The sequence below is a fragment of the Rhea americana genome, unplaced genomic scaffold (genome assembly GCF_003343005.1).
Source record: "Rhea americana isolate MKP2758 unplaced genomic scaffold, rheAme1 scaffold_125, whole genome shotgun sequence".
NCBI lineage: Eukaryota > Metazoa > Chordata > Aves > Rheiformes > Rheidae > Rhea > Rhea americana.
In genome coordinates this window covers 1,900,114-1,911,497 of record NW_028185317.1, presented here as the reverse complement: position 1 = coordinate 1,911,497, position 11,384 = coordinate 1,900,114, and the positions used below count along the sequence as shown (strand labels likewise).

Genomic DNA, 11,384 nt, shown 5'->3' with positions numbered 1-11,384 from the left:
CCCTTGCGGGTTGCGCGCGGAGCGGGACGAGCCGCGGGGCTCCGGCCAGGCGCCGACGGGCCGTGGCGCCCCGCGGCCGGCGTCGAGGCTTCGCCGCGCGAGACGTCGCTGTTGGGTACGGCTCGTGATCGCCTCTTTGGCACGTGCAAGCTCCGTCCCTGCAGGATTTTATATCAGAGCGGAGACCGGCACCGTGTGCCGGCTAACGGGCCCCTCGGTGCCGTYTTGACGGTGTGAAGCGCTCGGGTTTTCCCCGGGGGGGACGAATGCAGTTTCAACGTGCGAGACGCGCGTGGTTGACCCGAAGCAACGCCAGCCAACCCGTACGCGGGCGAGATTTGGTAGGTTGGGTGACTCGATGCGATTTTTTTATTGATTGAACGCTTTCCTGCACACACAGCGCTTTGGGGGTGGRTGGGTGGAGGACACGGAAGCCAGGAGAGAAGAGCGTTGCTCTCATTTGGGATGAAATCAGCATTTTTCCATTCTTAGTAATCTCGGACACCGGGAATTCATTCTTGTATCTCGCACGGCCGAAGAGGCTTGTCACTTCATGCAGCCCGTCCTTCTCGCCGGAGCAGGGGCAGCCCGTCCCCTGCACACTCTGCTCCTGGTCCCAGTCCTCGTCCTGGTTCTGGTCCCACTCCTAGGCCAGGTCCTGGACCCTGTCCTGATCCTGATCATAGTCTTCATCCTGGTCTTGGTCCCAATGCTGGTCCTCGTCCTGGTCCCAGTTTTGCTCTCGATCCTGGTCTTGTTTCTGATCCTGGACCCTGTCCTGGTCCTGCTCACAGTCTTCGCCCTGGTCCTGGTCCCAGTCGCCGCTTGCAAAATACAGATGATGATTAATTAACATTTCTAACATACAAATGCAAAGCGTTTACCTCCAGAGACCGGTGACTGCTCACCCCCRCTCACCTCGCAGCCTCTAGAGCCATCGGTAACAGGCTGCCGCTGTTAAATCGCCCGTTTTAAAACATGCCGTGGGAAATTGGGGGGAAAAGACAACGTCCCCCGTTTAATTTCCACTGGATTAATTTTCCATGCTCTGATTTCTGGTTGCCCAAGGTTTTTATCGAAYATCATTGGCAGATTTTATTGCTTTTTTGGGCCAAACATTGCAATTTCAATGAAACGATTTGCTCATCAAAGAGTATTAACAGTGAGTGCTGGGAAGAGCATGTCATGAAAACGGCTAGCCTAACTTCCCAGATCTTTCCTAAAGCACACATTCATGTTCTACGAATATTTATGGCCAAATCATCCCCCCCCCCCTTTTTTTTTAATTCCACTGATACTGTGAAAAATGATTGCAAATGCATTGGAACGGTGCAGAGGAAGCGGATGCCAGGGTTGCTCTGGAAATCTGCGGGGGCGGGCTGCTAAACACCCCCGAAATCCGGCCTCGGAGCAGGCAGCCGCCGTGGGAACCCCGCGCCGGGGCTCTCTCCGGACCGCCGGGGTTTTCCTGCGCTGAACCGAGCCCRGGAACGAGGAACTCTGGACCGAGCGCAGTTTTTCCAATCTCTGCTCCCTGTAACGGCTTCGCTGTGCATTTTTTGCCCTACAATGGAAAATTTTTAATGCTGAGATCTTAAAAATAATGTTTCTTAAAGTGAGGCAGACCTCGGTATTCGGGTTTCGGCCACCACTCGGTCCCCTCGGCGCTCCGAYGGGCTCAGACGCCGCCGAGCGAGCGAAGGGCCGCAGCACCCTTCGCGGGTGGAAGACGAGCAGTTTCCACTCTTTTCTGGGATTTGGGAAGAAGTGGAAATGCAGCATCGGTGACAAGCGCCAGCACATTCATGCGTATGCACAGGCTTGCGCCCACACGTGCACACGTGCACACACAGATTTGCATACGTGCACACGCATGTGAGCACACATGCATGCATGCACGCCCATGCATGCACACATTTGCACACACACACGCATGCACACACACGTGCACGCTCTGCCAGGAAAAAATTATGTGATTGACTCAAAAATGTTCTTCCAAAGAGGAAAACCATTTCTCTGGAAATCCTAAGCTCTGCGTTCCTGCTCTTTTCTCCTTAACTGCTCTCTTCCCTTTACCTATTCAGTAATTTTTCTAGTAAAAATACGCAGAGACTGCAGTCCCCTACTGGGATCCTGTGGCAGCAATTTATTTTGATTTGGTGCCAGGCAATTTTGCTCTAGCAAAGCAATCAGGCTTATAGCACTGCTGGGAGAGGGCAGTAAAACACACATATGTACATATACTTAGGTACACGCACACAGACACACATATGTATGTGTGTGCATATTATATACAATACAGACACGTACGTATTATGCTGTGTGTATAAACTACATGCGATACGGACACGTATCCAAACCTCRGAGCCCACGGGTTAACAAACTGCAACGTTAATACCCGGCCTCCCGTGCCGAGGGGGCTGCGGCCAGGCTGGTGTCTGCTCGCGTACGCTGCGAGTCATTCGCTAAATAAATACGGCGTTGAAAGCCTGGAGAAATGCAGAGCCGATTCTTCAAAAGGACAATTTTGGGGGGGGGGGGGGGGAGTGTGCAAATTATACCCGCAAAATCTGCACTCGGAAACCGCATCTGTGGATAATTGGGAGCATCTGGAGCGCTGCCCGTCCGGGAGAGAGCGTGCACGGGCCGGGCACGGAGAAACACGCCGCGGGTCGGACTCGCGCTGGGCCGGGTTGGCTCCGCTGCCGGCCCTCGGCCGTGCCTGCGGCGGGCAGCGCTGCCGGCGCCGCCGGGAAACGCACGCGGCCAGCGGCAGCAACGCGTAACCGGCGCACAAAGCAAAAACGCGAAAATGCAAAGTTTGCCTCGACGGGCAGGTTCCCGGCGCGCTCAGACGCCCGGAGCGGGTTTGTCGCTTYTCCTGCGCTCCCCTGCCCAGACCCGCGCCACCTCGGGACTCGCCTCCCGCGCCCGCACGTGGGAACGAGGGAAAAGGCGCCGGGCGGCCGGGGCGCGTCCCTCTGCGGCTCGCTCGGCGGGCGCTGGCGGAAGAGCTGGTGCTCGGGTCCCAGCCCTCCGCTTCGGGAACCCGGCCGGAGCCGACAGCTGACAGCACTGCTTTGTGCTGCCGTGACGGATTTGGGAAGCAATGTGCGTGTTTTGGCACTTTCGGAGCGGACTGAAGCAAGTTCCTGCCAATGCCCTGCTGAATTACACCTTTAAAGATTTTTTTTCTTTTCTTTTCTTTTCTTTTTTTTTCCTGCGATGGCTGGATTCTTTCATTACAATGTTGCTGGAAAAAGCTGCAAAATAGGTACGGTCCGACATTCCCCGAAAAACAGCTTCTGAGCAATCAGCTCTTTGCGAAGTTCAGGAGGTCCTTCTTCTCGCGGGGGGAAGCGCTTTAATCAAGATTAATTTTTTCCAGTTTTCGGTAATCGGAGCTCTTCCTGACTTTTCCTCAGCTCTCCTTTTGGATGAAATTATCAAATTTCCATGGCAATTAAAGGAGAAAGTTTGAGCGCGAGGATTGTTCAGTACAACGGATGACGGGGAACAAGTGAAATTAAGTCGGGAGAAAGCCGGGGCTGGGACCTCCCCGGCGGCCCAGGCCCGGCCCGCGGCATCGTTGGCCTGGGTTTGTTCTTCGCCCGAATCTCCAGCGAATCCTCCCCGCCGAGGCGCAGTGCCAGCAGCCGGCCCCGGGCAGGGCTTGCACGTGGGATGCAAAGACGCCACGTGCTGCTGCGAAAGTTACGGTTCAGCTCGCGCAACGACCCTTGGTGTGAAAATAAGGCGAGTTTCAGTGTTTTTGCAGGGATTTAGAAGTGTGGGGTCAAGGGGGATGACTTTCCAGGCCTAAAAGCTATACCGCTGTGATCTCACCACTAGCGCAAAGGAGAAGCAGCTCTGTTGAAATAGAAGAAGTTACGTGCCTGGAAAACACCAGGGTGATGCTGGATGTGACCGAGCCCTGGCTGTGACCGACGTCTCTGTGTGCATCACGGTGCATTTTTACAGACCCTGCTTGCTCCCGGCTCAGCAGTGGAGCAGCGGTGGTTTGGCCTGAACGTGCCTGCTGGGTCCACCAAAAAAGCTGGTGGAGCAACGTGGAGTTTGGACGTGGGCTTCGGAGCCCCACCAAGAAATAAACACCAAGTGGCACCAGCTTTTCTGTGCGTTGCAGATGGGGAGAGAGAACGCGCGGGTGAGGCCAGCTGCYGGCAGCGGGGCCCCGCCAAGGACAGCGGTGGGGAGCATGTGCTGCGACAGGCAGGAGYGGGCAAGAAGGGAAGAAATTATCTCTAGCAGACGTGGAGATCTGCAGGGGCTTGTGCTGACAAAAAGTATTACCAAAGAGGCTTGTGAGTTCTGTATTTTGTAATTCCTGGGTCTGATTATTATCTGCAAGAACAGGAACCAACCCTGGGTCTCCTGAAGCAGCTCGAGCGCCCCAGCACACCCGTGAATCGCAGTAGAGCTGATGATTCAGCTGGAAACGTGACCCCCAAAATGCAGAAAGTGCTCAGCCGGTGAAAGCTTCGGTCCCCAGCTGAGGACCCCACAGCGCTGTTCAGCTGCTCAGTGACAGCACAGAAACCCTGTAGCTTCTGATCTCGCTGAGCCATAAAACTACGTCTCCACCAGCTGACTCACGCGTGGGACTAACGGATGCACGGAGGCGCCTGAGAGAATCCCGGCCGGCTGCATCAAAAAGCCACCACGGCTCCTAGTTATTCGAGGTGAGAAAAAAACAGAGCAGCATGGAGACTCCCTGGGCATCAAGGGGCTGCATTTTCAGGACACTTTATTTCAGAGTATGTGGGGGAAAAGAGACAGCTACAGCACTGCAGTTACACAGCAAAGCCTGCCTAGGAAGCAGGGTAAAGCAGGGTCTGGTTTTCCTTAGCTTTGGTTTCCGTGCTGGCTTGGGTGGAGACAAGTTCAAATGAGTACAAGTGAAAGGCAGGAGAAACTGGTCCAGGTTGGTGACCTGAAGGCAGAGGGGTTGTAGATCCAGCCTGGAAACGGTGATAAAACAGAACAGGAGGAAAGTGCAACTTTTATTTTGTTGGCTGAGTTCCTGCTGCGGTCTCTGAGCTGWGCCTTAAAAGGTGGTTAAGGAGCCAGAACCACTGCTTTTTTCTCAGGACTGCGCTCTGTCCCTGCAAAGCCCGGGAAGGTCACCCGTCTGCTCTGGTGACTGTTTAAAAAGATTCAAGCCATCTCTGTTTACAAAAATCCAGTTCCCTTCTGCTCCCACCACAGGGCTCTTGGACATGAAGTTGCACACCGCACTCGTGTCCTCTCCCCCCATGGAGCCCAGGGTGGTGAGGACGGGGAGMTGACAGCTGCAGGGGACCTTGCTGCAGGCACGTGGTTAGGAGGTCTGCCAGGGTTAGAGTCACCACAGGTGCACTGTTAGGAGGTCTACTGGGGTTAGAGCCACCACAGGTGTGTGGTTAGGAGATTTGCTGGGGTTGAAGGCACTGCAGGTGCATGGTTAATGAAGTTAATGGGAAGGCCATAAATAAGGGGGGAAGAGGTTGGGAGAAGGATGGGGGTACTAGCAGTAGGAGCTGGTGATGTGGGTGCAAGCACCTCCCTTGGCTCTGCTCCCCTYTGGGGTTGCCTGCTCTGAGGTGGGCTGTGGCTGAGCTCTGAGTAGGTGGGAAGGCCGTAGTTCTTAGGACACAGCTGAGGGAATGATCTCCTCCTGAGCAARCATGTAGAGGGTCAAAGTTTCCCTGCTCCTTTTGCTGGTGGAGGCCAGCAAGTGCCACCTCCTGTGTGGGTACCTGAGCCTGGCAGCCCTGGAGGAGGGACAGCAGCTGTGGTGGAGAGCACCAAGGACTGTGAGGTAAGACCATCTGGGTTGGTGTTAGGCAAAAGCCCTGCAAAAGAAGCCCCCTGAGTCTACTGGGAATCACTTGGGAGGCAAGAGGGAAAAGAAGGGACCAGACAGGAGCGATGAGTGTTCRAAATGCCCAGTAACAGCCCTGGACAGGTGAAGGACAGGGTAGCATGTGTGGTCAGTGATGGCCAGCAGCAACACCCCAGCCTGCCCTGTATGCTGCTCTCTCCCCATGGTTAAATCCCTCCTGTCMGCAGCAGGGATCAGCAACCCTGGGTTTGCACTGAGCAAATTGCARCTTCCTCAATGGCAGATGGTGGTAGGATTTAAAATACACACATATGTCCAAAACCCAGGAAGAATGCTCTATAATTCTGTTACATGGCTTAGTTACTCATTTCAGAAGCTGAAGAATAAACATGATCAAGATCTTAGCAGAGGCAGCTACTTTTCAAARCACGTTGCTTTGCTAGGCTTGGATCTTAATTATAAATATGTACCCTTTCTGCAGCAGCGTACCTTGCTGCCACCAGCATGGTCCATTGCTTCCCCGTCTCTGCAGTTGCTTATGTGATGAACAGGAGGAAACTCGCTGTCAGGATTTCGGACTATTTGTTACGTGATGCAACATTTGGAAACACGCACGAGAATTGCTGCTACGTGATGAGCGAGCCACGGAGACCAGCTTAGGAGCTCATGGGGAAGGTAGACTAGCAGAACAAATCAACCTCCTCCAGCTTCTAATAATCTATTAAAAATGGATTCAAGGGAAAAAAGCACTGCAAATACCTACTCAGAGCATCAGGTCTCGTCTTTCTGCAAGTCACTTCAAATGAATTGCCTGCCTCATTTAATGCGTTTTATGGCTGCATTTTCCATTAGGGTGGTTGCCTTTGCACAAATCTCTCGCAATGTGCTGCGAGGGCCGCGACAGGCGCTTGTGGCTTCCCCGAGGACGCTTTGGTGGGTACGCCTCCCACAGCACCAGCCCCGGGGTCCGTGTGGGCACTGGCACGGCACGTGCCAGGCTCGCACAGCGCTCCTCCTCTGAAGAAAGACTTGAAGCGCCTGGAAAAGGCATCCTGTGTCTCTTGCCATAACGAAGACAGACACTTTATTAAACGTAGGTGGAAGCTGCTCCCAGGCAACCTGAGAGCTTCCAAAAATAACTCCCAGGCTCAGCCAAAGTTACTATTTCCACGAKCTTCATGCAGAGCAGCAGCCCAGCTACGTTCCCTGTGATGAGGGTGTGTGAGAGCATGCAGTGCTGGGCCTGAGCAGCCACCCTGCTCTGCTAGCTCAGAAACAAATGAGCTGTCCTCTCCTTTTTTTTATTATTTTTATTTATTTTCAGAAAATTGCTCTTAGCAGCAAAGCAGGTTTCCTGGGCTCAGGTAGGAAAGTGCTGACCATGTGAACCAAGTGTGAGAGCAGGCAGTGCCATCCTTGAAGTCTTCAGCTTGCCATCTGCATTTTTTTTTTAACTTCATTAAGCACTTCTAGCATTTGTTTGACTGATCCCGGTCGAGGGAATTGCTCCCGCCGCAATGGGAGCCAGCACTGCCTTGGCTGCCCACGAGGGACGGTGGCTCCTCCCGAGCTGCTGGTCGCCAGGCTCTTCCCGGCTGTATGAAAGAAATCATCCTCTTTTCTGCATGCAATCTGATGTCTTGTTACACTGCAATAATTTAGTTACAGTTAGCGAAGGATAAATCTCTGCACAGTGGGTTGAGAAATCTGGGATAAGAAGGTATGGAAAGGTATTATTAAAGCCAAATGGCCCTGCAGCCTGTGCCTGCCTTGCTCACTTTTTTTAGGAAAATTAGCAATATTATGGAGCATGATAAACTGGTAAACATGGTGCTACAGTTTATCATGTAGTGCTGTAACAGCTGTTCCTCAAGCATGCCTTAAATAAAATGATAGGTTTTTTTCAGTGAGGATTTTAGCCTGAAGCTAACTGAGTGTTAGCAAGGCTTCCCCCCACTTTCTCTCTTTTTTTTAAAAAAAAACAGGAATCCTCAGTATTTTTCTTCCATTTTGGTGCATTGCCTTAATCCTAGCCCTCTCCATCTGCTGTTGCTGGTGTCAGGACTGTGGCTTCAGCATCCGACCAAGGCTGCCTCTGACACCAGCCTGAATCAGATGTTTGCAGATCAGTGCGGAGCAGGAAGCTGCAACCTATTGGAGAAGAAATCCTTGAAATGTGAATTTTGGACAACAATGCTGGCTTTTAAATATGCTTGACTCAACAGCTGATGAAATCACACCCTGCTGCCTCTGGCAGAAGGTCAGCACGAGGCTGGTGTGCCATATAAGCCCCTTAATCCCCTCCTGAAGGCTGCAGAGGGGTGAATGCCCTGCAGTATAACTTGGATTATCCCTGATTTGTAAAGCAGTGTGTATTGGATTTAGGACTACTTAATGCCTGGATGATGGCGGGCAATGCCTGCAGCAGGCTGCAACACTGCCCAGAGCCACCYGTGTGTAGACCCAGTGAGTTCTTGCTAAGTCCTGTTGTCTCTGGCCCCAGATGACATTATTGCTAGCTGCTGTCATGGGACATCRGTGAAAGACCCTCAGGAAGTACTAGCTGCTGCTTGTCGTCATATATAGCATTTATGTGATTTCTGCACTGATGTTCCAAGTCTTCCTGAGTTGTTTCCCTCAGCTGGAAAATGTAGTGGTTCAGGTAAAGTGTTTCCCATCATCAGGTTTTCAGATGTGTTGAGTTTACTGGAGAGACTTGGTTCTCACCTCCTGCCCAAACAGGAGGGGAGCATGGCGTGGGTCTTGGTGAGAAAGCCTGCATGAAGATCCTGTGCAGGTATTTTGCAGATGGGAACCTTGCGGCTTAGATGTTAAACGTGCCTGCGCCTTGAGAGGAGACATGGGTGGAAATAACTCAAGCTAGCTTTGAATGACACAGAATGGATCCACATGGTAGTGTAAGTCCATAGGGAAACAGAGGTGATGGTAGAGCTGCATGCTCAGCATGCTCATGTAGGGGCTCAGCCCTGTCCTTTCCTTGCAGCTGTGGCCTTTGGGCTTGYTTGGAGCAGTACTGGCAAATGCAGCCCAGCCCTGATGGGACCTGCACAGGGTCATGTAGCTAAGGTGGATCTGCTGTAACAAGAGGCAAAGCAAAAGCTATTTTTGTAGTTTTCTGTGATCTTCTCCTGGCTCGTTCTCCTGGGAGAGTCCTCAGCTGCTGGGCAGTGTTGGAGCACCTCTCAGCAAAGGGATGCTTTTTTGCTTATCAAAACCAGTTCCCGTGGAAGGAAAAATAAAGGCACAGAGGAGGGCACTGTGAGCATCTGTGCTAGCCCTGAAGGTCCTATCAGTGGCATCAGGCAGGCTGTGGGCRCACTCCCACTGTGAGGTGCAGTTCCCCTGCTCCTTGGAGTTAGTTGTCTGCTGCTGCTGTGTTTTGTTGTCCTCCAAGCCCAGGGCCTATGCCCTGGCCCAGTCCTTGCGTCTGTGTGCCTGGTCTCAGGCCTTTCTGACTYTGAATGGACTTTAGCACTGAAGTTCTCATGATTCCCAGCTACTACTCTTTGTCTCATTATTAAGTTTTCTACTGTCTTTAAAGTTCTGCTTTGAGACCTGAGAGCTTTCTTGCTTTCTTACTTTCTTACTCTAATAAGCAAAAGGCATCTGCTCCCAAGGGCCAGTTTTCACCTGCAGAGGGCTCAGATTTGTTCAGGACGTCTCCTTGCATCCTGATGCAGGATGCTTCAAGATGTCACCTGGATTTCTCATGACCAGAAGGGAAGGTGTGAGCAGTCCCTTGAYGTGTGGAGTTCCTCTTGGCTTGCATCGCCCTCCAGTGAACTCTTTCAATCGGTGATTTATAATGTATAATAGAAAAGAGGAAAAAGCCATGAAATCCTGACATTTGTCCCTTATCAGACATTTGTGCTGGCTTATGACTTTGTTTGTCTCAGCTGAGCTGCTCGCTGTGTTACTTAACAGCAACATTATCCGTTCAGTCTTTCCAAAAATAGCTTGGGTTCTGCTCAGCATGAAGGCAATAACATTTCTGCCTTTGCTTAGGGGAAAGAAGGACATGAAAGGATGGAAGCCCAGTGTCTGAGTCTGACTTGCTGTCAGCAGTGGAAACGCTTGTTTGTCTTGCCTGGTTATCCATATCTATGTCCACATCTATGTTTTATTCACATGTAGTCTGAAGGATTTCCGTGGTGGGCCAAGGTCTGYGGAGCAGTGAGCCCCTCCAGAGCTCCTCATTGGTGCTGTCTGCCCCCAAACCAGCCAACAGGAGCCCAGCACCCCCAGAGACTTGAAATGCCTGGTGTTCAGCAGATACAGCTGAGGGTCTCTTGATTTGCCATTCACTTCCCAGCCCTTAGGCTCTTCTTTACTGCCACCCTGGGTATCAGTTTCTGTGTGCATCTGCTTCAGGGAAACCTGATGTAACATGACTGCTGGGCTCCATGTTCTGCAGCTTCAGGAGAAACATCTTGAGAGTTATTTTATAGAAACTTGACTGAATCACAGAAAATTGGAAGTGTTGCTTTACAGTGAAACATATGGGTTTTTTTTATTTGCACTTTGAGCATTAGTTACTATTTTGTGTTGGTGAATGCTTTATCTGCTCAGTAGAACAGCAGAATGTTAGGTTTAAAAAAGTGAGGAAATACTGCATGGAGTTTCTCAAAGATGCTAAGATGAGCAAAGAGAATGGAGCCCAAGGAAGGACCATTACACCCTGGGTGCTGGATGGCCAGCTCCTGAGAACTCCATAGGGGAATCTTTGYTTAGGGTTTTTATCAATGTGGCTGTCACATGCAGAAAATCACATTTAAGCTGATTGATCATAAATACTGGATTTTCTTACACAAAGTAGTGTCAGTGTTTGCCCCCTACAAGCCAAAATGCGAACTTTTGCAGACACCAGCCTCAGACCAGTGCCCCTTCTGCCTGTGGCACGCTGGCACTCGACTCTGGCCAGTGTGCCCACTGTAAGTCAATCTGTTCTGGATGCTCCCTGTTTTTCTCCTTGGTGACCTTATGACTAAAAATTGGAGCAAACTTAGTAAAGTTTTCCAGCTTCTTGGACTCCTCAGTTAAATCTGTCCTGTGTACTTTGGACTCCACTCCACAGTGCTCTCAGGTTGCTGATGCGGGTGCCAAAATCAGTAAAACCAGCCCCAAGTACGTGAGCAGCAGCAGCAGTGTGCCGTGCCCCACCACTGCATCCTCTTTTTCCAGGGAGGACTGTGTGGTGCAGAGGGTCCAATCACCATCTTAAACAGCTTTGGTGAGGACATGAGACAYTTTGACACAAAGTGCCTCCAAGTGGGACAAGGCTCACCTCTCTGTCACCAACCTGAAGGCAGGAGCCTGGTCTTCACTGATCGTCCAGGCTGTCCTGAGCCAGGGGAGAGGGAGAAGCACATGCTGGAGGTGGCTTGTCCTGCTTGAAGGTGCCTGTGTTTCTCCACTGACCACAGAACGAAGGCCCTCKGCAGAATATAGCACTCAACTTGTTKTAAGTCTAATTATGGGAGAAGCAGAGCACTTTCCAGACATGTCTGACTCCCCAAAA

The 11,384-nt window shown here is 51.7% G+C and overlaps 1 protein-coding gene across 1 annotated transcript in view; it reads left to right on the top strand.

Moving 5' to 3' along the window:
* The first annotated feature begins 3,684 nt into the window (after window positions 1-3,684).
* Window positions 3,685-11,384, top strand: part of ITM2A (integral membrane protein 2A) — a 35,184-nt gene continuing 27,484 nt past the window's right edge. Inside the window, exon 1 of the mRNA XM_085326000.1 lies at window positions 3,685-3,756. Coding sequence (XP_085182126.1) covers window positions 3,685-3,756 — 72 coding nt within the window. The remainder of the gene's footprint in view (window positions 3,757-11,384) is intronic.